General features: G+C 52.1%; 3 protein-coding genes across 8 annotated transcripts in view; 1 reads left to right on the top strand and 2 right to left on the bottom strand.

The window, feature by feature from the left end:
• Positions 1–598, bottom strand: part of ARMH1 (armadillo like helical domain containing 1) — a 54797-nt gene extending 54199 nt beyond the window's left edge. For both annotated transcript variants that reach the window (XM_059921270.1, XM_059921330.1), the window contains exon 1: positions 578–598. The gene's annotated coding sequence lies outside the window, so the exon portion shown is untranslated. The remainder of the gene's footprint in view (positions 1–577) is intronic.
• Positions 103–18571, top strand: TMEM53 (transmembrane protein 53). Of its 2 annotated transcripts, none has more exons than XM_059921367.1 (3): positions 103–266; positions 12329–12450; positions 17029–18571. In XM_059921367.1, the coding sequence occupies exons 1-3, from the start codon at positions 206–208 to the stop codon at positions 17680–17682; spliced, it is 837 nt and encodes a 278-aa protein (XP_059777350.1). In that variant the 5' UTR covers positions 103–205; the 3' UTR covers positions 17683–18571. The 2 variants fall into 2 exon arrangements, with proteins under 2 accessions (XP_059777350.1, XP_059777359.1); XM_059921376.1 differs by lacking the exon at positions 103–266 and adding an exon at positions 12718–12877 and having other exon boundaries at positions 12361–12450.
• Positions 18572–21039: 2468 nt separating this feature from the next.
• Positions 21040–24547, bottom strand: part of RNF220 (ring finger protein 220) — a 216601-nt gene continuing 213093 nt past the window's right edge. For all 4 annotated transcript variants that reach the window (XM_059921197.1, XM_059921207.1, XM_059921224.1 and 1 more), the window contains 3 exons: positions 22104–22212; positions 21882–21956; positions 21040–21129 (listed from right to left, as the gene is read on the bottom strand). In XM_059921197.1, coding sequence (XP_059777180.1) covers positions 21058–21129; positions 21882–21956; positions 22104–22212 — 256 coding nt within the window. In that variant the 3' untranslated portion in view covers positions 21040–21057. The remainder of the gene's footprint in view (positions 21130–21881; positions 21957–22103; positions 22213–24547) is intronic.

The following is a 24547-nucleotide window of genomic DNA, read 5'->3' as shown; positions in this document are numbered from 1 at the left end:
CCGAGCTAGCAGGGTGCTGCGAGAGGCCCCGAGAGAGACTTGGTGGTTGCTAAGGGGTGAGGTCACAGAGCGCGGCTCAGGGATTGGGTAGCGTCGAGGGAGGTGGGTGGTGATTGGGCGGTGCCCAGGAGGCCCCCGGGTGAGGTGCGGGAACGTGAGCGAGAGTTCCGGCCGGAGGCCTGAGCTGAGGGCCGGCGCCTTCATCATGGCCTCGGCCCAGCTGGACTACACCATCGAGATCCCGGATCAGCCCTGCCGGAGCCAGGGTATGGAACGAGGGTTGGGTCCAGTCGTGGGGAGGTGACCTAAGGAGTCTGTGGGTCGCAAGCGCAGCTGTGGCCCCGCCCCTCTTGCGGCCCTGTCCTCTCGCGGCCCACCCCCTCACGGTGGGGGGCCCCCCCCTCACCGCAGGTCCGAGACTTGGTCGGGTCCAGAGAGCCCCGCCCCCTAGTAAGCCCCTCCCCCAGAGTGCTCTTGGTGTCCGAGCCCCGCCCCTTCCCGGCGTCTACCTGACCCCTAACCCCGCAGGTTGGGGCCCTTTTTTCTGTCTCTTTAGTCGGAGTACTGAGGCCCGTACCTTCACTTCTCTCCTGGTAGCTGAAGGCCCTCCTGATTCCTTTGTTTGGGGTCGGGCTTCCCACTGCTAGCCTTTCTTCGGCAGTTGTGGTTCGGGGTCCCACCCATTATATTTCATCCACTATTTTCCTTGGGGCCCATGTAGAAGCCCAGGACACAGAACATTCATCCCTCCGTTCTCTGCACTCTCCTTGGCAGTGGTTACAGAGCCGTCTCTGCCGTGAAATAGCAGTCTGCTCAAATCCTGACTCCTCCCTTTAGTAGCTGGATGACCTTTGGCAGGCTTCCAGCTCTGAACTTCGGTTTCCTCATCTGCACAGCTGGGGTACCAATAGTAACCTCCCTCCTAGGGTTGTTGGTTGCACAACTGAGATTGTGTAAAGGACCCAGCATAATGCTTGGCACAGAGTGAGTTTAATAATTAGCTTTGTTTTCCTCTCTACAGTCGTATCATTACAGAAAGGTGTGTGGGAGGCTCCACAAAATTAGTAGCCTGTAGAGCAGGTCTGGATCCCTGGCAGTGTGAGTGGGATTGGGGGCCCAGAGAATGGAAAGTTTGGCCCTGATTGGGAATCATGGTAGAGGAGCCTTGACATACACCCCAGCCTGAGCTGCATGTCTTGCCTGCGTTACTCCACATCGTCTTCACACCTCCAGCTGCTGCTCAGCCTCTTCTGTTGCTACCACAACCGTCTTCCCAGTGCAAAGCTTTGATCTTATCACTGTTCTACATAAAACCCTTCAGTGGCTCCTTATTGCCCTCAGGATAAATCAAATCCAGATTCCTTAGCCTGGCATTCAAAGTCCTCCATAATTTAGCAGACCCTGCTTACCTCTTTGATCACTGTGTCCTTCCACTGTTCAATTTGAGTTTTATGTTCTAGCAACCCCAAACTGCTTGTGATTCTCCACACACTTCTTGCTTCTCTGCCTGTGCTCCCTCCATTTCTTCTGTCTGGAATGCCCTTTCCCTCTGCTGCCCCACACTGCCCCCTCGCTTGCCTAGTTCATCATTTAAGGCTTCGCTCAGATGTTACCTCTTTCAGGAGAGCCTTCCCAGACCCCTCCCATAGCATCTTGTGTTCCTGGGGTGGGGTCTACGAGGGGAGTGCAACCCCTAGGCTCCCCCAGAACAGATGGCTCCAGACCAGCTGTATTTCTCTAGAGCCCTCTGTTGGCCGAGGGCTCTTAGGCTTATAGATGTAAAAATGCTTTTGAAAAGTTTTGGCATCAGTGGGAGATAAAGCCAGTTAATAATATTGCCCTTGGAGAACCTTCAGCTGCAAAGAGCTGGAGCTGCCTTCTGCATGGCCAGGAGGGCAGAAGTTCTCCCTCATCCCACGTGGGCAACCTGGTGGTCTTGGTTTGCATTTCAGTTCTACCTCCTGCTGTTCTATGGCTTTGGCAAGTTATTGAACCTCTCTGAGCCTCAGATTCCCTATTGTGAGGGTTAACAAGGTAGTGACTGGATGTGTGTGCCTGGCATGGAGCAGGTGCTCTGTTGGTATATTTCCTCCCCTTGCGGCTCCCCTCCCTGCTTCAGGGAGCTGGGTCCTAGAATTGGAAGAAATCTCAGGGGGCCACTTTGTCTTGCATCCTTCTCCTGGCATGAGAGAATGCTGTTGCCACCAGACCCTTCCCTGACAGGATGCTTCCTCCCAAATATCCTGGCCTGTTGGAGGCAACTGGGATTGTTAGAAAGCACTTCCCTTTCTTGAGCCACAATAGGCCTTCCTGTCATTTCTGCTTTCAGTTCAGCATTTGCTGTGTCCTGGCCATGGGTTAGTTGCTGGTGCCTCAGAAGTGACTCACACACAGACTCCTTCAAGGAGCTGTGGTTCTGGGGAGGGCTCAGGGCTTAGAAGCAGGTGGTTTCACAAAGACGTGGTAACTGCAGGGCTAGGATGTTGTGGTGGGTGCAACACAGAGCAAGGTAGTCTCTCTTCCTCTCTTTGCAAGAGGACAGCTCATCTCTCTTCTCCAAGAGAAATACCTCCAGGGCCTTCAGCTGTTCCTCCTCTGGTGTGGTTCTAATAGCCTCCTCCTTCTGATTGCTCCTCTGCACTGGCTTTGGTTTCTCATTCCTTTCCCTCTCAAAGTGCATAGCCCAGAGCTGAACTCAAGGCTGTATGGCCCTCAGAAGGAAGTGACAGCACTGTGATCCCCTGATTCTGTTTTCTTCCTGTCTGCAGAGAGCTCCCCTCCAGGCTGACAGGGCTTCACAGACAATCTTTGGGGGTCCAGAGATTGTCTCTCTTTTGCAATTATTGTTTAACGGTGGAGAAGTGTGTAGGACAGTCATATTCGGTTTCTGGAATTGCTTTTCCCCCATAATTGAGCATCAGAGCCACAGAGCCCAGCACTGCTGTGAGTTGATAGAGAGGCGAGCAGCTTCTGCTGGCACATCAATTAGCTGGAAGGCAGCTACAGATCTGGGGTCGTTCAGAGCCCAGGGTCCTTCTGCTGGGATTCCCACCAGCAAGTATCTGTGGCTGTCTGGGCCGAATGAGGGTCGTCTGCCTGGTCCTTTGCTGAAGCTGATCCCTTGACCCAGCATTTCCCCCCATCCCACCCACTCCTCTTTGACCAGTGATCCCCTCACCCTCCTAAGTGAGAATCGGGTATTCTCATCTCATTTCCTTGGGGAAGGTTCTGTTCTCAGGGCTGCCACAGCAGGGATCTCTGTCGTGTTGTTGGAGGGTTTTGCTCAGTGTTGCCAGAGCCTGGCAAGGATGAAGTGCCAAATGAGCTGAAGGGAGTCGTTTGGCAGCACTTGGGCCCCGCCCAAGTTGCTCTGCCATCCCAGGCCAGGGCTGTGCTGCCCCTCCTCCCAGCCAGAGAACGGTCAGCCAAGTCCTGCCCTGGGGCCCCTCTGCGGCTCACTGGCAGGCCAGCAGGCCTTCTTAAAGGCACCCTGTTGCTGTCATGTTCAGTAAACATTTTTTAGAAATAATTGATTCACAGAATTAATGAGGCTGGGACAAGGGGCTCACTCTTAGGGTACAAAGAAAGCCTTCCAGGGGGGGTCACAGAGAAGGGAAGTGATAGGCGTATTGTAGGCCCAGGCTTAATTGTCAGTCTGCTCTTCTGCTGAGCGCCTGCCCGGGTCAAAGAAATGTAGACTTCGTCTTGACCCCCAGGAAGTTTTCCCTGGCACCGGGGAAAGAGTCTGGGGTGGACCACAGTCCGGACCACCATGGTGGGCCCCAGGGGTCGGCTGCCTTCCTGTAGTAGAGTGGCCCAAGCTGGACCTGGAGCTGCGGGAGGGCTGACAAGTAGATGGGGAGCAGCAGGAAGTGCAGAACTAGGGGCGCTGGGGGGACTGAGAGTGGCCCGAGAGAGCAGGGCCCTGGCAGCAGGCCGCCAGGTGCTTTCAGGAGCCGGAGAGAAAATCTCAAGAGCTGTCATACCAGAGAGGCCTCAAAGCCCCGGGTGAAGGGTTGGGACTAGACCCTCTTCTTGTCTGTGGGGACCCCGTAGGTGCTTTTCTTTTTTAAACAGGGGAGTTTTGTTTATTTTTTTAATCACGGTGTCTTTTCTTTCATGCATTAATAAAAACCCTTCCTAATTTGTCTGCTTTATACCAGGCACCGTGCTAGGCCCTGGATCTGAGCTCCAGACGTGAAGGACCCTTTGCTGGCCTCCTTTGCCTGAGGTCTCTGTGGTTTCTGTTGCACTTACATTGTTGACCATGCCTGGCTCACATCCCAGGCCTGCCAGGAACCCCTCTTATGATTTTATTACTTCTCACGACCACCTTGTGAAGTAGGGAGTACTCTTATCCTGTCTTACAGATGAGGAACAGAAGCTCAGGGGAGGTGAAGTATCTTGCCCCAGGTTATCCCAGATTCCAACTTGGGAGCCTCACTCCAAAGCCTGTGCATGCAGATTTCAGTTGCCATCAGGAAGTACTGACTGAATACAGTTCCATTTCTAGGAAACAATTAAGGACATGCAGGAAGAAAGAGGTGTCCATTAAAGTATTTTTATAACAGCAAAAGATTGGAAACAACATCATGTCCAATAATGGGAGCTTGGCCACCATAAATTATGAAATATTCTATAGCTGCTCTGCAGCCACTAAAAAGAATGGTGTAGAGATATATAAACCGACAGGGAGAGATGTTCACAATATATTGCTAAATTGAAGAAAGCAGATTACAAAAGCAGTATGATTCCAATTTTATGAGATATTCATTTTCTGCTTTTTCTACAGTGAGCATGCATTCCTCATGAAGTAATAATAACTTCAATTCATTGAACTCTTTCTTTGTGCCAGGGTAACATGCTAAGCCCTCAGTAGTCACTATCTTATTCAGTCCTATGTATTATTATCCCCATTTCACAGATAAGGAAATTGAAGCTTAGAGAACTAGCTCAAGGTCTGTTTCATAGTTATTGGTGGCAGAACCAGAGATTTGAACCCAGGTATGGTTTTATACAGTATGCACTCCTAGATACCATGCTACTCTCCTATGCTGTTACTCCAAAAAAAAAAAAGTAAATTTAAAATGAAGTAATTTGGTTTAAATATAGGAACTGTGAGACTCTAGAAAGTATTTCTTGGGAGTAGAGGAAATTGAGGATCCTTTTATTCCTTGTATTTCAAGAAGAAAACATAGGTTCTTTGTATTTTCGTTCTGGCTTGCAGAAGAAAAGCACATATTGTTCCACAGATTCTTATGCCTTGTCAGCCCTTTCCTTTGTCTTCCCCATATGCCCCTGGGATATACACAATCCAATTTATGCTTTAGTTTTATGACTTGAACTGTTGTACAATATAGTATGTATCTGTAATTCTTGTATTATTGGTGTCAGTGTTGTTTGTTGAGAAAAGTCCAGAGGACAGAGAGTCCGTGAGATTAAATTGTTTTGTGGGGTACTGAAGAAGTGCCAGGGTTGAAAAGAATACTTCTGCCTCGCCAAGGGGCTTCTGGGTATCCGTGATCTCTTTGACTTCTCAAGTGCTGTTGACTCTGCAGGACACCTCCCCCCACCTTTTTTTTTTTAAAATTAATTAGTTTATTTATGGCTGTGTTGGGTCTTCGTTTCTGTGCGAGGGCTTTCTCTAGTTGCGGCAAGTGGGGGCCACTCTTCATCGCGGTGCACGGGCCTCTCACTGTTGTGGCCTCTCTTGTTGCGGAGCACAGGCTCCAGACGTGCAGGCTCAGTAATTGTGGCTCACGGGCCTAGCTGCTCCGCGGCATGTGGGATCTTCCCAGACCAGGGCTCGAAGCCGTGTCCCCTGCATTGGCAGGCAGATTCTCAACCACTGCGCCACCAGGGAAGCACCCCCCCGACCCTTTTTTAAAAAATAATATTTTAGCTCTCATTGCAAAAGTGATACATATGGATTTTAGAAAGTGAGTAGAAAAAAAAAATCATGAAAAAGAAATTGCCTCTGATCCCAGAAATAATTGCTATTAATATTTGATGTATTTTTTTCTATGCATAAGTATGTGTAGGTATGTGTGTATGTATGTATATAGGTATTCTGTTGTACATACTTCTTTGCAACTTGCTTTTTCACTTAATGTGTTACTGTTAATTCTTAAAATAATAACATTATTGAGATACAATTCACGTACCATAAAATTCACCCTTTTAAAATGTGCAATTCATTGGTTTTTAGTATATTTACAGAATTGTGCAACTGTCACCACTATCTAATTTCAGAGCATTTTCATCACCTCCAAAAGAAGCCCTGAACCATTAGCAGTCTCTGCCCACTTCCCCCTCCCTCCAGCTCCTGGCAGCCACTAATCTACTTTCTACCGTGTGGACTTCCCTATTCTGGACATTTCATATAAATGGAATCATGCAATATATGGTCTTTGTGTCTGACTTCTTTAACTTAGCATATGTTTTCAAGGTTCATCCATGTTTTAGCAGTACTTCATTTCTTTTTATGACCAAATAATATTCCATTGAATGGATATACCACATTTTGTTCATCCATTTACAGGTGATAGGCATTTGGATTGTTTCTACTTTTTGGCTATCGTGAATGATGCTGCAGTGAACATTTGTGTACAGGTTTTTGTGTGGACATATGTTTTCAGTTCTCTTGGGTATATACCTAGGAGTGGAAGTGCTGGGTCATATGGAAACTCAATGTTTAATTTTATTTGAGGAACTTCCAAACTGCTTTCTAAAGTAGATGCACCTTTTTGCATTCTCACCAGCAGTGTATGAGGGTTCTGAATGCTCCACATCCTCATCAACACTTGGTATTATCTGACTTTTTATTATAGCCATCCTAGTGGGTATAATGTGCTGTCTCGTGGTTTTGATTTTCATTTCCCTAATGACTGTGATGTTGAGCACCTTTTCATGATCTTATTGGCCGTTTGTACATCTTATTTGGAGAAATGTCTTCAAATCCTTTGCCTATTGTAAAGTTGGGTTATTTGTCTTTTTATTTTTGAATTGTGAGAGTTTTTTTATGTATCCTGGATACAAACCCCTTATCAGATATATGATTTGCAAAAATTTTCTCCCATTCTGTGTGTTTCTTCATTTAAAACAAAAATAAATTTATTTATTTATTTAGGCTGCATTGGGTCTTTGTTGCTGCGCGTGGGCTTTCTCTAGTTGTGGTGAGCGGAGGCTACTCTTCATTGGGGTGCGTGGGCTTCTCATTGCAGCGGCTTCTCGTGTTGTGGAGCACGGGCTCTAGGTGCGTGGGCTTCAGTAGTTGTGGCACTCGGGCTCTGGAGAGCAGGCTTAGTAATTGTGGCGCACGGGCTTAGTTGTTCTGCGGCATGTGGGAATCTTCCCATACCAGGGCTCGAACCTGTGTCCCCTGCATTGGCAGGTGGATTCTTAATCACTGCGCTACCAGGGAAGTCTGGTTTCTTCACTTTTTGATGGTGTCCTTTGATGTTCAAAAGTTTTCAATTCTGATGAAGTCTATTTTTTCTTTTATTCCTTGTACTTTTAGTCATGTCTAAGAAACCATTCCCTAATCCAAGGTCACAAAGATTTACTCTTACATTTTCTTCTAAGAGTTTTATAGTTTTAGCTCTTACATTTATGTCTATGATCTGCTTAATGTATTACAGACTATTTCCATATGATTAAACATTTTTCTTTCATAGGAGTAGAATTACTAAGTCAAAGAGTGCATGTGTTTTGAGGCTTTTAATACATGTTCCAAAATTGTTGTGATTCTCTTCTCCCTATCATTTCCTTCCCCCTTCCTACCTGTCCCCCACTGCTCTGGTTCAGGCATTTGCCAACTCTTGCCTTGCGTGTTACAGTAGTAACATGACCTGTTCTTAATGGGCCCTTTCGGTGCAGTGGATAAGTACAGTGGCATGGTGATGGTGGTGCTGTGACAATACAGAGGAGGGGCATCTAACCCAGTCTAGTGATGAAGGGTCTGGGGAGGGCATCAAGGGGGGCTTCTTGGATGTCAACAGTGAGCTGACTCAGCAGGTGGCATGGGCATTAGCAAAGCATAACATGGAGCATCAGCCTCCAGGGCTGGGGAGTGAGGCGCATGTGCAAGGTCCTGGAGGCGGGGGGTAGTGTGGCATGGTGGTCCAGAGATGGATGCTGGCTGTGCCACTTCCTGGCTGTGTGTTTTTGGGGAAAAAGACTTACCCTCTCTGTGTTTTAGTTTTCTTATCTGTAAAATAGGGATAGCAATAGCAGCTAACTCCTCGGGTGGTCGAGGGACAAAATGAGGCAGCGTATGCTGAGGTTCTGACTGCGATGGCCAGTCCCTGAGGAGGAGCAGGTGGAAGAGGTTGGTGTTGGATCTGTTGCTATAAAGAGGCAGCCATGTGTACGGGTTTGGAGCTGAGTGGAAAGAGATTTGGTTAAGACTTGTTTTTTTTACCCAGGGGGCCTCCTGGGGTAGTGGTGATGAGCTGGTCTCTGAGTCAGACCACCTGGGTTTGGATTCCAGCTTCACTGCTTATTAGTTGTGTAACCTTGAACAATTATTTACTATCTCTGTGGCTTAGTTTTTAATCAGTAAAATGAGAATAATAACAGTACCTTGTTCGTACGATTGTTGTGAGGATTAAATGAGTTGATATATAAAGTGCTTCGAATAGTGCCTGACACAATTCTCTTTTTGCTGTTATTGTTATTGTTTTTCTTGGTGATGGGAAAGAGGGGGAGGTAGGAGCTAAAGGAGATGTGGAATTCAGAGAGGTTTGTGATGGTTTAGGACCAAGGTGGGTTTGATTGCCTGTGCAGGGCTGTGGTAAGTCCTGGTGTAGAAGTGGGAGACAGAGCCAGTGCCCGAGTCTTCAGTGCTTGAGGGGCAGTGGCCAGAGGCCAGGAGATGTCAGCAGTGGGAGGGGGAGAGGGGGATGACCAGTGGAAGGAGCATAAAAGGAGCAGGGGCTTTTACAGAGAATGGAGGAATCATGATCTGGATGTGGCAATAAATAACAATAGCCATAGCTATTACTTTTATTACTCTGGAAAGGGCAATGGGTAACAAGAAGAATGCCAGCTCTTTCTCCTTGGATCTATCCTTCAATTTGCAGCCACGTGTTCATTCATTCAGCATGTTTCTGCTGAGTGCCTAGACGGGCCAGCTACACTGCTGGGCACCGGGAATATGGCGCTGAATGCAACAAACCCAGTTCCTGCCTTCACAGAGCCTACTGGCTGAGGGGAGACAGACATTATACGAGTAATTGTGCAAGTCATTAATCAATACAGACTGCATCATGCCACTCCCCCAGTTCCAGAATCTTCATTCGCTCTCCACTGCTCCGGATAAAATCCTGACTCCTAAGCATGGCTTGGGGGCCTTGCAGGATTGGGCCCCAGTCCCACACTTGGCAGCTCTCCTGCCCACTGCTGCTCCCTCTTCCAGGCTTCTAGCCTCCTAGGACTGCTTGCTGTGCCCCAGAGCAACTGTAACCTCTCCATCGTCCCCTGCCCCTGCTCATGCCCTTTCTCCACCTGGCATGCTCCTACGGTCCGTCAAGGCCAGCACAGCAAGCGTGTCTTCCTGTGGGAGGCCTTTCCTGGTCACCGTCACTCTCTCAGCCATGTTCCCGGAGCACCTTGGACTTTTCTGGTTTATAGTGCTCCACGTCTAGAATCAGAATGGGCAGCGTGGCTCCAGTGGGAGGAGATCATGACAAAGGCTCTGAGTTAGGAATGGGCATGGAGAGGGGGCCCTGGGAAGAGACTGTGTCGGGGGAGTGGGAGATGCCTGTGGGTAGGAGGAGCACCTTGTGCTTCAGGGGGGCGGCCTCAAATGCCTGGCTGGAGTAGAAGGACAGATTCCCTCCTTTTAGGAATGTTATGGAAAGCTTGGGCTCTGCGAAGAGGCAGTGTGTCCAGGGTGTCCGTATTCTGAGTTTCTTCGTGGAGACGTGTGTCTGGTGAAGAGTCATTTCTGCCTGAGTTGGTGAAGCCAAGGGTGCCGGCAAAACCTGCAGTGGAGCAAAGTGGAGTTATAGAGCCCAGCTGTGGGGTGAGGGGCAGCTCAGAGGCCTGGCAGAAGTGTCTGAACCTTCCCGGACTGGGAATGCCCCACCACTGCTGGTAAGGGCGGCCACCAGGGGATGTGACCGCCCCTGGCTGCCTTCTCTCTATTTGAGATAAACCCCCAAACCCTTTGCTGGTGTCTTGGTGGTGGTACCTGGAGGGGAGCCCCATAGGCTGGGGGAGGGGAGCCCATGCTCAGACAGCTGCACAGAGGTTAGGGAGCCTCCCTGGAGCGAGTCTCAGAAATCCAGCTGCTGGACCTCAGAGGGTCAAAGGCAGATCCAAACTGTAGCTGTTGATTACCACGCATGAGGCTGCTGCAGCCTGAGCTTTACGGGTAGTCATTGCCAGCAGGGTTGGGCCGGGGCCTCAGTGAGGCCCAGATAGAGCCTCTCCACCAGAAAGGCCAGTGTAGGCGAAGAGCTGCCCTGGCCAAGGACAGGAGGCCACCAGGCCAAGAAAGGTGGTGAGAATATTTAGAGTGGCCTGGTTAGAGCTGTGGGACCATCTCTCTTATCAGAGGCTGAGGCCAGTGTCAGGGGAGCCTGGGACAGCTGGCAGGGGTCAGCAAGGGAATGAGGTGCTGGGAGCTCCTGGTCCAGGCTGAGTTGCAACTCAGTCTGGCATCCCCATGGGTGCAGGCAGTTAATCTCCAAAGGCCGGAGTTGCCACTGCTGGAGAGCAGGAACACTGAACTTTTCAATCACATTAATTTCCACAGGAAATTGTTGTCTTCCTTTTGTCCAAAGGTTAGTGATTTATATTTACCATCCTCTTAACTAGCCTTGAAATTTACTGTTGCCAGGTCACCACCAGCATCCATAAATCTTAGGGTGGCAGCTGAGCATAGCCAAGTGGCTTGATCCTTGGAAGGGTACACCCCGGTCCTTTCAGAAGGGCAGATAACTAGCAACAGACAGTCCGTGCACAGAAATCGCCCCAAGGAGGGTGGGTACTCACTTGGCAGGGGAAATGAGAGGAGGTCTGACCGACAAGGTTGCAGGGAGGCCTTCAGAAGCAGCTTGTGGCTTGTGCCTTGGCACGTCACTGAAGGAGATGAGCTTCTAGTTGTGGATGGGGCTGGTGGCACAGAAGGTCTCAAGTGACTTAGCTAGGATGGGGAGCAGGGACCAGATTCCCAGCTCTACACTTCCTGTGTGACCTTAGGCAAGTAACTTAACCACTCTGTGCCTCAGTTTCCTCATCTGTAATAATATTACTCGTATTGTTGTTGTGAGGGTTAAACCTCAGTAAATACCGGCTGTTATTCTTCTCTGTCAGGACAGGGTGGGTGGTTTGGTAGTGGCCGCCAGAGTCTGTCTGCTTCACTTCCCTGCTTATACTGCCTTATCCATTTCTCCTTTTTTTTTTTTAATAATTATTTTATTTATTTATTTTTGGCTGCGCTGGGTCTTCGTTGCTGTGTGTGGGCTTTCTCTAGTTGCGGCGAATGTGGGCTACTCTGTTGCGGTGTGTGGGCTTCTCATTGTGGTGGCTTCTCTTGTTGCAGAGCATGGGCTCTATGCATGCGGGCTTCAGTAGTTGTGGTGCACGGGGCTCAGTAGTTGTGGCTTGTGGGCTTTAGTGCACAGGCTCAGTAGTTGTGACGCACGGGCTCAGTAGTTGTGGCTCGCGGGCTCTAGAGCGCAGGCTCAGTAGTTGTGGCGCATGGGCTTAGTTGCTCCGTGGCATGTGGGATCTTCCCGGATCAGAGCTCGAACCCGTGTCCCCTGCATTGGCAGGCGGATTCTTAACCACTGCGGCACCAGGGAAGTCCCCCATTTCTCCTTTTAAAGCCCTCTTCTTCCATCTGCTCATGCAATTCACATCATAAAATCTTCTTTTGATTTTTTAAAAAATCATTTTAAAATGTAAAAAACATTTTTAGTTTTAGTTTGAAGGTCATATGAAAACAGATCATGGGTCGAATTTGGCCCATGGCTTGTAGTTTGCAGATCCCTGGATTAGAAGGTGAAATTGCATGGCGGAAGTATTTATTCACTTTTCTCACCTGGGCTGTCTTTGAGTCACCAAAGAAAGGGGCCCTCAGGTGGGTTTTTCCAGTTACCCTGCAGTGCCTCCTGAGAAGCCTAAAAGCCAGTTGAAGTGAAGGACAGAGGAAGGAGCCCCCTGGGAACCTGAGGCACAGGGACCAGCAGGATGTCTGGACCTGGCACCTGGTGCTCCCCTGCCAGCAGCCCGAGTAGCGCTGGCTCTGGATTGGCCAGTCACCCCCACCCCGAACCCTAACTCCAGGGATGACAGTCTTAACCTGCTTGTGTTTCAGAGAACAGCCCCAACCAAGGCGGGAAGGAGGCGGGGACTCGACAGCCTTTGGTGATTCTCTTGGGCTGGGGTGGCTGCACGGACAAGAACCTGGCCAAATACAGCGCCATCTACCACAAAAGGGTGAGTACTGCAGGTGTGCGGACGCCCAGTGCGTGGGGCCGCTCTGCGGGGCTCTCCCAGCTTTGGCTGCCCTCATCTCCGGGCTGCAGTGGAGGCTGACCACCAGTCAGCCCAGGCAGGCCTGGAAATGGCACCAAGAATAGCCTGTGAGGAAGACGCTGGGCCCATGGGGACTTGGGCAGGATTATCCACCCTTTGCAGCCAGCTCTGTGGCCTGGTCTGTCCCCTTCAGCCCCCTGACCTGCTCCCCCTTCCTTCCTCCCTAAGCCCCACAGTGGACAGCCCATCCCAGATGTGCTCCCAGCTGCGGAGTCAGCCCAGACCTCAAGTCTCTGTTGGCTAGTGCTGCCTCTCTGGGCAGCAGGAACCTGGGCCGGGTGTGCTGGGCATAGTGTGGACTCCTGGGGCTTTCTCCTTTTCTGACCAGGTGAGTTTCTGTCTTAGGGCTGACCATGGCACCTTCACGTTTCCAGAGTAGAAGGGCCTCTTGGAAGAGAGATTCAGGACTGCGGTTTCCTTGCTTCATCTCAGGATGCACCAAGAGTTGGATGTAGAGGCTGTGGTTATTGGAGAGAGCCTTGGGAGGGCCTGGTTATATCTGGGAAGCCCCTTTCACAGCCTTGGCCGCTGGCCTGACCCTGCCCTCCTCAGCCCAGACCTCCCGAAGCAGGGAGGCATCAGTACAGACCCCCAGCCACCAGCTGGAAGCCCTGCACTGAGGAGGAATGGCAGTCACCTGGGAGAAGGGCCAGCTGGGGCCCCCTCCTCTCAGCCTCCCTCCACTGACCCACGTCTGTGCTGGGCCCCAGGTGTGTGGTGGCCCTGGAATGGGAGAGGAATTGGAGGAAAGATGTAGTTCTGAGCTTGAGGCCTCCCCTCAACCAACAAGCCTGGTCCTCTGGCATTGCCTTATTCCTTAAGTAGTTTCAGCTGCTTCTGAATTCTACTTACTGGGCGAGGCTAGTTTTGTCTGGCTTCTTCATTAGACTAAGATCCTTGAGGGCAGGCAGAGGACTAGGAATAGGTGAGTGTGGCCAGAACAGAGGACAAAAGAAAGGGCAAGTGTGAAGAGATGAGGCTGGGAGGGTCCTCAGGGGACTTAAGCAGGGGTGTGATGTTAGACTTGTGCTTCTGAGAATACCTCACTGCCGAGTGGGGAAAGGATTGTGGGGGCCAGGACCAGAGGCTGGGAAGTGAGTTTGTTGAGGTGGTCAGGACCTTGGGGCTGGTGGTGCTGGTGGAGGGAAGTTGATGGATCAAGAGCTTGTTAGGAGGTAGAGTGGTCATTGGATGAGAGATTGTGTGTGGGCACAGGTATAGGGAGGGGTCTGGGTAATGCCAGGTTTCCGGCTGCAGCAGATCCTGGGTTCTTTGAAACAAGGAGCACTAGAAGAGAAGCCGTGGGCTCTGGGGTGGATGAGATTTCCCCCAGGGAGTGTGTAGAGGGCAAGGAGAAGAGGCCCAGGACAGAACCCAAGCTTAAAGGAGCAGAAGACGAAGAGGGTCCCACATGGAAAGGAGGAGTGGCTACAGATGGACAAGAAAACTCAGGGGAATGTGATGGAATCCACAGGAAGAGTGTCTTAGGGAAATGGACCACTGTGGAGGGAGAGAGGAAAGATGTTCTTGGGGCAGACGGCATGGGAGAAAGTGATGGAGTGGAGGGAGGAATTGATCCCAGGGAAGGCAGAGGGCTTGAGGTGGCAGCGCTCGTTGGCAGGGGGTTGTCTGGGAAAGGAGTGGGTGCCTTTACCCCCTGGTCAGGAGGATAAGATGGGGGTAGAGAAAAAAAATTTCCAACCCCAAACTCCTGATACTTTATGATTTAAAAGAATATAAAAAGTCATAGTCTGTCCCCTAGAGATCACCTCTATTGAGCGTTAGTATATATCCTTTCAGCTTTTTTCCCGTTTGTGCATCTTTTCTTTACCTAAATAAGATCTCTTGAATACACTATTTTATATCCTGCTTTTTTTTGGACCATGGTCTCCACTGTCCCATGTTAATACATTTTAATCTCATCGAGTTTCCAGTCCATATTCAGATTCTCTGATAGTCGCCAAAGTGTCCTTTATAGCTGATTTTCCCGAACCAGGGTCCAATCCAGGATCGCCCATTGCATCAGTTATTTTGTTCCTTAAGTCTCTTATAAGTCTAGAACAGTCCATTTTTTCCTGTTTCTGTCTTATTGAAGAGCCAGGGCTACCAGAGAGTGTTTCTAAGAGCTCGTAATCCCAAATGCTGCCAGAAAGAAAGTACGGTGGGGACCGAAAGGTGTCATGGGATTTAGCCATTCGGGAGAATGTGGGCGACCGTGGTAAGAGCAGTGCAGCTGTCAGAGTGGAGTCAGTGGGAGGGGACCAGGTGGAGAGGGAGGGTGTCAAAGTTTGGGAAGGTGAAGAGAGGGTGGGACAGAGTTAGAGGGGAACATGGTGGAAAGGCAGAGGCTTTAATTTTTTTTAATGAGATCGGTTTGAGCAGGAATCTGGAATGAGGAAGAGACTGAAATACAGTAGAGTGAGGTGAGGGCAGATGGATCAGGCTGGGACCGAGCGTGTGTGGAGATGGAGAGATGGTTGGCTTCAGGGGAGAGAGAAGAGACTGGGATCGGACAGCCAGTGAGAGCCCGGTCCTTGGTGCAGGGGGGTGGTTCTAGGAGCATCTGACTCGGGAGGTGTCAGCAGAGATGGAAACCTCAGAGCGAGGCCCAGGGAAGCTTGGTGTATGTGCCCTTCCTTCACAGGGGGTGTTGGGTGTTCACAAGGCAAGCTCTGTGCATGCACTCACGGGTGACGTGGAGGTGGAGGGCACATGCGCCCTCAGAGATGGTGAGTTCCCAGGAACTGCTGAGTTTATGCCTGTATCAACAGGTAGTTCTGCATGGGAACGCTTCTGGGGAGAAGTGTGTGTGGGCGTGTGCGCACGCACGTGTGTGGGCTCCTAAAGGTAGCACCTACAGTGGTGTGTGTGCTGTGGGTGTGCGTTGGTGGCTGTGCTTTTTTGTGCACTTCACAGGTGGTGCAGTGGGTGCCCTAGTGTGCAGTGGGTGCCATGGGTGTCTGCATCTGTGGGGTGTGAGGCGGACAAGGCTGTATTTAGTCCCAAGGGTCGTGTGTGTGTGTGTGGTGGTGGTGTGGGGTATGTTTGTGTTCGTGGGCGATGCTGTGTGTAAGTTGAGGGTGGGTGGAAAGCACCCTCTGGGGAGTTGGAGCAGAGCTCTTTGTGAAATTTTCCAGATCTGCGGGGCCAGGTAGCATCCGTGACTCCCGCTGCAGAGTCTTGGGAGGGGTGCTTAGGTACGCTAGGGTCTTGGTGAGAGCAGAGCCAGGAGGAGTTGGGGCACATGTGATCACAGTCAGCGGGAGGGGACAAGGTCAGGAGGCTGATGGCAGGGTTACCTCAGCTGACCATCTCTCTCTGGCTCTGGGTCATTCAAGTACTGCGCGCATATAATTTTCTCCTTGTTATTACTCCTACCACCACTAATGACTGCTGCTCTTAGCTGAGGACTTTGTGCCAAGTGCTGTTTTGGGCACTCGAGATAACGTTTTTTCGTTTCATTTTCACCACAATCCCATGAGATGGATGTTATTCCCAACTTACAGATGGGAATGCAGACTCAGAAAAATGAAGTAAATTGCTGTTCATCCATACTGTTAATTAGTGCTGGTCCCAGGAATTGAGCCCAGAACTGTCTGACCCCAGAGCCTGCCTAACTCAGATTCCCCTGACAAAGGGCCCTTTGTCTCTGGCACATGTTAATGATAGAGGATTAGGACTCAGGGGGGCTTTGGCTGCCTGTTCTAACTGGCCTAGAAGGGGATCTGTGTGGAGACCTTGAGGTGTACTTGACCCAGGCATTGAGGGGTACAGAGGCCTACAGAGAGTTTAGCTAAGATTTTAGAATTTGAGGAACAATGGAGTTTTACTGTATTTGGAATTTCAGGGAGAGTGAGGAGTGATCCCAGGCCTTGGAACCAGACATTTGGGAGTATGGCCTCTGTTCTCAGGGCCCTGTGGGAAGGTGGCAGTGGCCAGAGACTGACGCCATGTGGGCCTGGCTCACGGGTGGCCTCTGGTGGTCAAGGCTGGGCCTGCAGGCTGTCTCTGGTGTTGAGTCTTGTGGGGATACCTGTTTGTCCCTGGGAAGTAGGGACAGGCAAGAGCAGAGTCGCTGTAGCAGGGTGTAGCCCAGCAGTGAGGCCTTAAATGTGCCAGAGTTGAGCAGATGAGGGTGCAGGGTCAGGGGTGGGAGGGAGACAGGGAGCAGACCCGAGTGAGGAAGCTTCCTTCTGGTCAGCCCAGATGTTTCCAGAGTGAGCTCTGGGCTCCAGGCCTCGCATACCATCCCAGGCTGAGGGGGCTTGGCCAGCATGAAGCGCTTATTCCACAAATGGGCCTGGTGGACCTTCCTGCGTCTAGGAGAGGTGAGCTGTTGCCCAGACTCCAGCAGGGCCTAGAGCACTGCCAGCTTATGGGCCTGTGGAAACTGGAGCTGCTGGACCCCTCTGACCTTAGCTGGTCCCCACCTCCCCACCCCATCCCCGAGGATGGACAGGGCCTCTCTCCTCTCCTCAGGGCTGCATCGTGATCCGATACACAGCCCCCTGGCACATGGTCTTCTTCTCCGAGTCCCTGGGCATCCCTTCACTTCGTGTCTTGGCCCAGAAGCTGCTTGAGCTGCTCTTTGATTACGAGGTTGAGAAGGAGCCCCTGCTCTTCCACGTCTTCAGCAATGCCGGCGTCATGCTGTACCGATACGTGCTGGAGCTCCTGCAGACCCACCGGCGCTTCTGCCACCTGCGTGTGGTGGGCACCATCTTTGACAGCGGTCCTGGCGACGGCAACCTGCTGGGGGCTCTGAGGGCGCTGGCAGCCGTCCTGGAGCACCGGCCTGCCGCGCTGCGCCTGCTGCTCCTGATGGCCTTTGCCCTGGTGGCAGTCCTGTTCCACGTCCTGCTGGCGCCGCTCACTTCCCTCTTCCACACCCACTTCTATGACAGGCTGCTCGACGCAGCCTCTCGCTGGCCCGAGCTCTACCTCTACTCCAGGGCCGACGAGGTGGTCCTGGCCAGGGACGTGGAGCGCATGGTGGAGGCACGCCTGGCGCACCGGGTCCTGGTGCACTCTGTGGACTTTGTGTCATCTGCACACGTCAGCCATCTCCGCGACTACCCTACTTACTACACGAGCCTCTGTGTCAACTTCATGCGCAGCTGCGTCCAGTGCTGAGGTCCTTGCCCTACCCACCTCACCTCTGCTCCAGAAATAAATGCCTGACACCTCCCCATAACCTACATCCATGGGTGGGGTCCTCTTCTGGTTCAACTCCCTGCAGCCCTCTGGGACTTTATGGTCCTCCAGGTAGAGAATTTCCATGGGCCTCTGTCCTGGGGACTGTGGTGGTCTGCTTATCCCAGGATTCTAGGGGCAGGAGTGCCTGCGCAGGTCTCTGCGGAAGCCTAGCAGTGGTTGTGTTTGGATAAGTGCAACAGTCAGGCTGTTGACCCCTGTGGCATTTAGGCTGTGAAGGGTTAATAAAGCTGGGGGTGGGGGGTAGGGGTGAGGATGAGCCCCAGCGTTGATCTCCGATTCCTTGAATAGGTGCCAGAGGGTAGGGGCAGGCTGGGGCAGGGGCTGTGATCTGTGCTCCCAGGTCCCAGAAGGGCAGAGCCCCACAGCATGGAGTACCGTCCCTGTGGATCCCACTTGGCAGTTCACTCAGGCTTCTCATTGCCAGGGAGTCTGATGTGGAAGCCAAATGGGGAGCTGAGGATACACAGGTGGGGGGCCTGTCCAGGTGTACCACACTTTGCCAGGAAGCCGCTAGATCCAGGAAAGTTGCAAGATGTGTGTGTAATGGGCAGATGGAGTGGGGAGCAGGAAGACAGCAGCGCCAGATGGGAGCTGGGACAAGCTGAGTCAGGAGCCCTAAAGACCAGAACCAGAACCACTGGCCTGAAAAAAACTCCTTCATCTCCTCGAGGGAGACCCACTTGGATCCTCTGTAGGCAGAAGCAGTGCCTTCAGCCTTAGAGTCCTGTATCATCTATCATTCTACAAGTCACTGCTGCACAATGCTGGCACATAGCAGGCATTCAATAAATATTTGTTGATTTAATGAGCTTACTGTGGTGATCGAGGGACTTGGGGGGCAGGGATGGGCTTTGAAAGTTTGACCGGCAGTGAAGGAGATGGCTGGAAAAGCTCTGGGTGGGAGCTGACCCCTGATAGTCTCAGGGCTGATGGACCCTCTGTCTCCAGAGCCAAGCTCTCCCTACATCGCCTCAGCCCTCTGGGACTCCCCCACGACTGTGGCAGCCAGTTCCTATGCCTGCATGGCTGCATTCCTAGGCATGGCCAACAGGTGGCAGTGCTGCACGCGACAGTGCTCAAGGATCCCACAGCAGGGTGGGTTTCATGCCCTCACTCTGGGTTAACGTCTCCTGTTAGAGAGCATATGGTCCCCAAGGTGGAAGTAACCAGCCATCAAGGACCCACTGAGTCCAAGGCAGGGAGAGCGGAGAGTAGAGAGCCGAAAGGAGCCAGCCCGGTGGGGATTGGGCATTGCCCACTTCTCTTCCAAACCCTCAGCCATCACTGGGGCTGCTCTGCCTCAACGGGCCACATACATTCCCTAGAATCTTGGGCCCCAGGATCCTTGCTTTCAGAATATTTGGTGCCATCAAGCTGGGCCTGGGCCTGTGAAGGGCCTTCGCTGGACTCCAACCAGGGTGATTTGTCATCTGGGTGCAGAGAGGGACATGAGCTGCCAACTGGACCTGATTCTATAATATTCATTGTGGGCATCCCAGAGGAGACAGGTGTGTCTGAGATTTGGGAAGACGGAGGGTGGGCCTGCTGTGTGAGAATGTGTGGAGAGGAGTCTGGAGTCATAAAGATATTCTGAGGTCTTGAATTTTAGCAAAATCTTGTTTTGTCAAAACAGCTTTCTGTGGTGGACAAGGACTCCTCTGCAGCTTTGAGCCCCTGCCCAAGTACCCAGAATGCTGCTCACTCACTGGCACTGGGCAGCCGTGGGGATAACCGTTTGACAGAGCTCCATCTCCAGTGCTGGCTGCCCAGCCTCAGTTCCCTGACTTGAGGGTCCACTTTGGTTAAAGGGGGTTCCTACTGTTTGTTTGATCTGGGCAGTTAACTATACCAGGCTGTTGGTCACTAGGATGGAGAACAGAAGCCACAGGGGACTGAGATGGTGGTTCCATTTTTGGTCCCTGGCTCACTTCAAGGGACTAGAAAGGGACAGAGGTTTGGGGCTTATATTTTCACCCAAGCTTATAGCCGTTCCAGCCCTAGACTGGGGGATACAGGCTGCAACCCCTCTGTAGCCCCAAGCTCTGACCTCTTCTGTGATTAATGAGCTGACGATTCTGCATCGATAAGGAATTAACCTGGAGCCCCTACCCATCAATAGTCAGGAGTCCAGGTCCCAGCCTCACCCCGACCCCTGACAGTGCTCCAGGGCCCCTGAGCAGACCAACCCCACACTGCTTTACAAACCCATAGCCAAGTCCTTTCCCACACTGCGGCCAGGAATTAACCCCTTAACTGCCTCTGTTCATACCACTCCATCATCCACCCCTCCCTATACACATGCACAGAGGCAGCAGCTGTTTATACTGGTTTAATCCATGTCAAATGTAGTTTACAAAGGGAAAGGACAAGTACCTTTGTATAGAATATACAGACACAGCATCACACCATGGAGCCCACAAGAAGGGCAGGGGAGACAACACTTTTCCCTGGGAACAGCAGTCTAATCCCAGGGAAGGTTCTCTGCAGAAGGCTGGGTAGACAGGAGCACCCTCATCCAGCCCCAGTCTCAGCCCCTGCTTCAGCTCGGTTCCCATTTCCTGTGCCTCCCCCCTCCCCCAACTCCTTATGAAGAGCCCCAGGAGCTAAGACTAAGGAGAGGATCATGTCCCTTGGGGCACGTGCCCCACGTCTGGGAGAAGAAATATACACCACTGAACACCGAGCACATGGGAGAGGGAAGAGAACCACGGGAGAGGGAGAGGGAGAGGGAGGGGGAGGGGGAGAGGGAGAGGGAGAGGGAGAGGCAGGCACCCCAAGAGGTGGATGGGCCGAGCCCCCAGCCAGCCCTAAAGGAGGCACTGCTTCCAGGTGTTCTTAACAAAAGAAGAAAATCATACAACCAAAGGGGAGGGGACGGGGTAGAGGGTGAGGAGTTGTCCCATTTATACACAACATTGTAAACATACACGGTCTATATTACATGTGCTTCAGTCTGGTGTTTGCATGTCTGTCTGTCCGTCTGTCAGTTGGGGGGGCTGGATCTCAGGAGCCTTGCCTGGTTACTCCCCCTACCCCCACCTCCCTGCCCCACCCTGGGAACGGAGCCTGGAACAGGTATGGTCCCCAATCTTGGTGGGAGCCAGCAGGCAGGGCCTGGGCCTCAGCCTCCACTCTGGCTCGAGTCCTGTGTGTGTGCATGTGTGTGTGCGTTCATGTGTGTGCATGTATGTACACGGGGAACCTGTGTGCAAGTATGTACAAGGGGGGGGGGTCACGTCACAGGCGGGGCAGGTGGGGCGCTCGAGGCAAGGCCTGCCTGGGGTGGCTAGCTCACAAGTAGATTCTCCGCAGGTCTCCGGGCGCTGTGATGGTGTTGCACTGAGGGCAGAGCTTCTTGGCACCCTGCAGGGAGAACAGGGAGGGCTCTGGTTATACCCTGTGCCGCACATTTGCTCGTGTGAGCCCCTGGGCCTGCAGCCGCATCTCCCCGAACCAGCTGTGTGCTGGGACCTCGGATCGGTCCTGCCCACCTGGGCTGGGGAGGCATGGGCGGCCTCTGTGAGCAGGCAGGCACACTCCTGTGTTGGGGAGACGCCAGGATCAAACCGGCTGGCCAGGCCCGCAGCGGGAGCCCCAGTAATGAGAACAAGGCTGGGTCCAGCTGTGGCTGCCGCGGCCCTAACGAGATTACACGCGGCCTTTGATCAGGACACAGAGCCCACGTCCGGGCCTTTTATTGCTGTCTCCGGGCGACATTTTAATGGCTGCTCCCGAGCGAAGAACAGGGGTAGGAGCAGAAGGAGCTTAGTAATGGGAGGGGGAGGGGCTGAGGCCCTGGTCCTGCTCACCCACACCCAGCCTCCTCCTGACCCGGGATCTCACTGCTGTGTGTAATACGTGGGCCTGCTGGGGTGGGGGGACGGGGGAAGGGAGCAGGCAGAGAACCCACGCGTGGGGAGAATTTAATAAACCTGGGTGGGGGAGGAGGGAGGGCAGTGAGCTTGGGGGTGAATATCCTGGCTTCGGGCTGTGGTCTATGCTTTTGCTCCCCCTGCCCCTCGCTCCTCCTCCCCCGAAGCAGGCTCAAGCATGAGCACGGACATCTGGGCAGTACCCCAAATGGCCACCCACTCCCGACCCCCATGCCACTTCACCAGGGTCCGCAGCCAGCACTCCTCACAGTGCACATGCCAACACTGGATGGACGTTAGGGGCATCGAGTATGAGTCCTAGGGAGAAAATGGGCAGAGAAGGGAGGGGTCACTCTGAGGCTGTCCCACCCCCTGAAGGGCCCAGATCACAGGGCAGAGACCCTCTCCAACCCCCAGGGAGCACTGAAGCCTGAGCAAGGGCGCCCGAGGTTCCCTTCCTCTCACCATGCAGATGAGGCATTTGTAACGGTCCCCACGGGATAGCTGCCGCTCAAGTTCCCTGACCCGAGCCTTCAGGGCCTCAAACGTGGTCACAGCTGAATCTTCGGTGATTCTGCAAAGAGGATGGCATACCTGGGCAGGCAGCAGGCTGGCATCCCTAACCTGAACCTCCAGCCTACAACTCCCTTGAATTCCAGAATCACATATATAGATGTCTGCTAGACACCCACCCATATCCCAGATCCGCAAACTCCACATTCCAGAACTGCACTCCTCACCCTCCTTGCTCCTCCACCTCCATCCTGGTGAATTTCTAAACCAGATACCCGGGAACCATTCTCAAACCACTTCTTCCCAGTCACTCCTGACATCCAGAATCTGTCATCTAGCTCCTAATATCTCTGGCATCTCCACTTCTTTCCATAGCTACCACCCCTAGTCCAGGTGCTCATGATTTCCTCTGTGGATTGTGCCACCAACCTGAACGGCCTCTCAGCCTCCAGTCCCCTCATTCCATTCTGTTCTCCTAGCACCTAGAATTCTGCAAACCTGACCACTTCTCCTTCTAACATTTTAGTGTCTACTTCAGAATAAAGCTCCACCAAACTCTCCACAAGCTTACAAGGGCCTCCTTGGGCCGGTCCCCGCCAGCTGCATCCCTCAGTGCCCTGCCACGTACTTTATGTTCCATTCATGCCAAACTCCTGAGTTTCCCCACACACCCCACCATTTTTCACTCCACTGGCCTCTCAGCACTTTCTGCTTCTTCTGGATCACCCCAACCTCCTAACTCACTAGTCCCATCTCATCATTCAGGCCTAGTTCCCACCTCCTCCCAGAAGCCTTTTCCAAGCCCCCAGCCAGTACCCCAATGGTGGCTGCCCCTTCTGTGCTCTTCCAGCCCCTGCGCTGGACTTCACCATAGCAGTATAACCACAAATGCCTGTCACTGCTAGACTCACTTCCCTGAGGGCAAGCTGCTCACTCCACCAATACTGCCTCTGAACATTAGCCCCATACTAGGCGCGCACGTGAGTATGAATAAACATCTGCTGAAGAAATAGCTGGTCTAACCCCCAGGGAGAGTGAGAAATGCGGGGACTGATGAGGCCCCTGGGCTACAGTCCTAGCCTACCTCAAGGGCTCCTGGTTGCTTCTTCCTAGGCATGTCAAATGTCCTGTTGGTCCTCACCTGTAGTCCAAGCCCTGCACAAGGTCCCTACAACTTCCTGAAGACTCTCTGAGCTGCAATACTGAACAGGGAATAGCTAGGACTATTCTAAAGAGTGATCCCTCCCACCTCTCCTAAAACAAGTCAACAGAACCTGGAGAGGCTCACAGGAGGAAGAATACTTCCTGGAGGAGTAGAAAAGATGGCACTGGAGACAGGCTTTAGGGAATAATAATGACAATAATACAAATAAAAGAGCTAAAATGTATTAAGCACTTACTAAATGCCAGGGATTGTACTGAGGGATTAAAAGTAATTATCTTATTTACACCTCACAAAAACCCCATGAGGAGATCCTAATACTCCTATTTTATATATGAAGAAACTAAAGCACAGAAACATTAAGTAGCCTGTCCAAGGTTCACAAAGTGGGGAAGATGGGATTCAAACCCTGGCAGACTGATTCTGTGATCAACCAGTAACTGTGTAAGTAACCACTACCCTACACTGGCTACACCCAGGAGGAGACAGGCCTCCAGGCTGAGGGAACAGTGGGAACCAAGGCCTAGAGGCCCTAGAGCCCCATCTGGCGGGAAGGCTCACTTCTGAGTAAGCAGAAGGTGCTACACTGGGAAAGGAGACTGTGTCCAAGAAGACCCCAGATGCCGCAATCAGAAAGGAAAGTTTATCTTACAGGCAATTTACAGGAAGTTGTTGAGAATGTTGGAAGAGGGCTGTAAAGGGTAAGAGCTGAGGTTTAAAGGGTGTATTCAGTCAGCTGAGGTAGAATCACAAGGGTGGTGTGTGGGCAAGGACCATCTCCTAGGGTGGCCTGTCTTGCCAGCTTAGGGGAGACAGTTGGCCCAGAAAGCCTGAAAGCTTACAGGTAGTCTGTCCCTGCTGGGTGTAAGTGGTAATGGGGGGGCATGGGTAGGATGGTAGGAAACATTTCATGGGCAGCAATGAACTTTGATCTCTGACCTTTCTCTTTTAGGGCACTAGCAGTGACACAGAATGTGACTTCCTGATGCCTGTGTCCCTATGTCAGGGATGCTCTAGATCCATCACTCCATGGGTCCATGATTCTTTCTGCCTTGCCTCTCTCCAGGGAAGCCGAGAAAGGCTCTGACTACAACTCCTCCTGGCATTGGCGGATTTCCTGGGAGCATCCATTCAACTTTCCAGCTCTGGAAAGCTTTTACCATCCCCTCCTTCCTCACAAGCACTTGCACAGCTGGCTCCTCCCCCAGGCATTTTGCCCAATGCTCTATGTGCC

Source organism: Balaenoptera ricei, chromosome 1 (assembly GCF_028023285.1).
Source record: "Balaenoptera ricei isolate mBalRic1 chromosome 1, mBalRic1.hap2, whole genome shotgun sequence".
Taxonomy (NCBI): Eukaryota; Metazoa; Chordata; class Mammalia; order Artiodactyla; family Balaenopteridae; genus Balaenoptera; species Balaenoptera ricei.
The sequence above is the reverse complement of the archived record's forward strand: the minus strand, read 5'-3'. Positions and strand labels throughout refer to the sequence as shown.

What these genes read in the sequence shown, in the direction of transcription:
- TMEM53 (XM_059921367.1), top strand. Translation starts at nt 206, where the DNA reads ATGGCCTCGGCCCAGCTGGACTACACCATCGAGATCCCGGATCAGCCC. An exon ending in TCAGCCCTGCCGGAGCCAGG is followed by an intron (nt 267 to 12,328) that starts GTATGGAACGAG and finishes CTTGTGTTTCAG; the next exon opens with AGAACAGCCCCAACCAAGGC. An exon ending in GCGCCATCTACCACAAAAGG is followed by an intron (nt 12,451 to 17,028) that starts GTGAGTACTGCA and finishes TCCTCTCCTCAG; the next exon opens with GGCTGCATCGTGATCCGATA.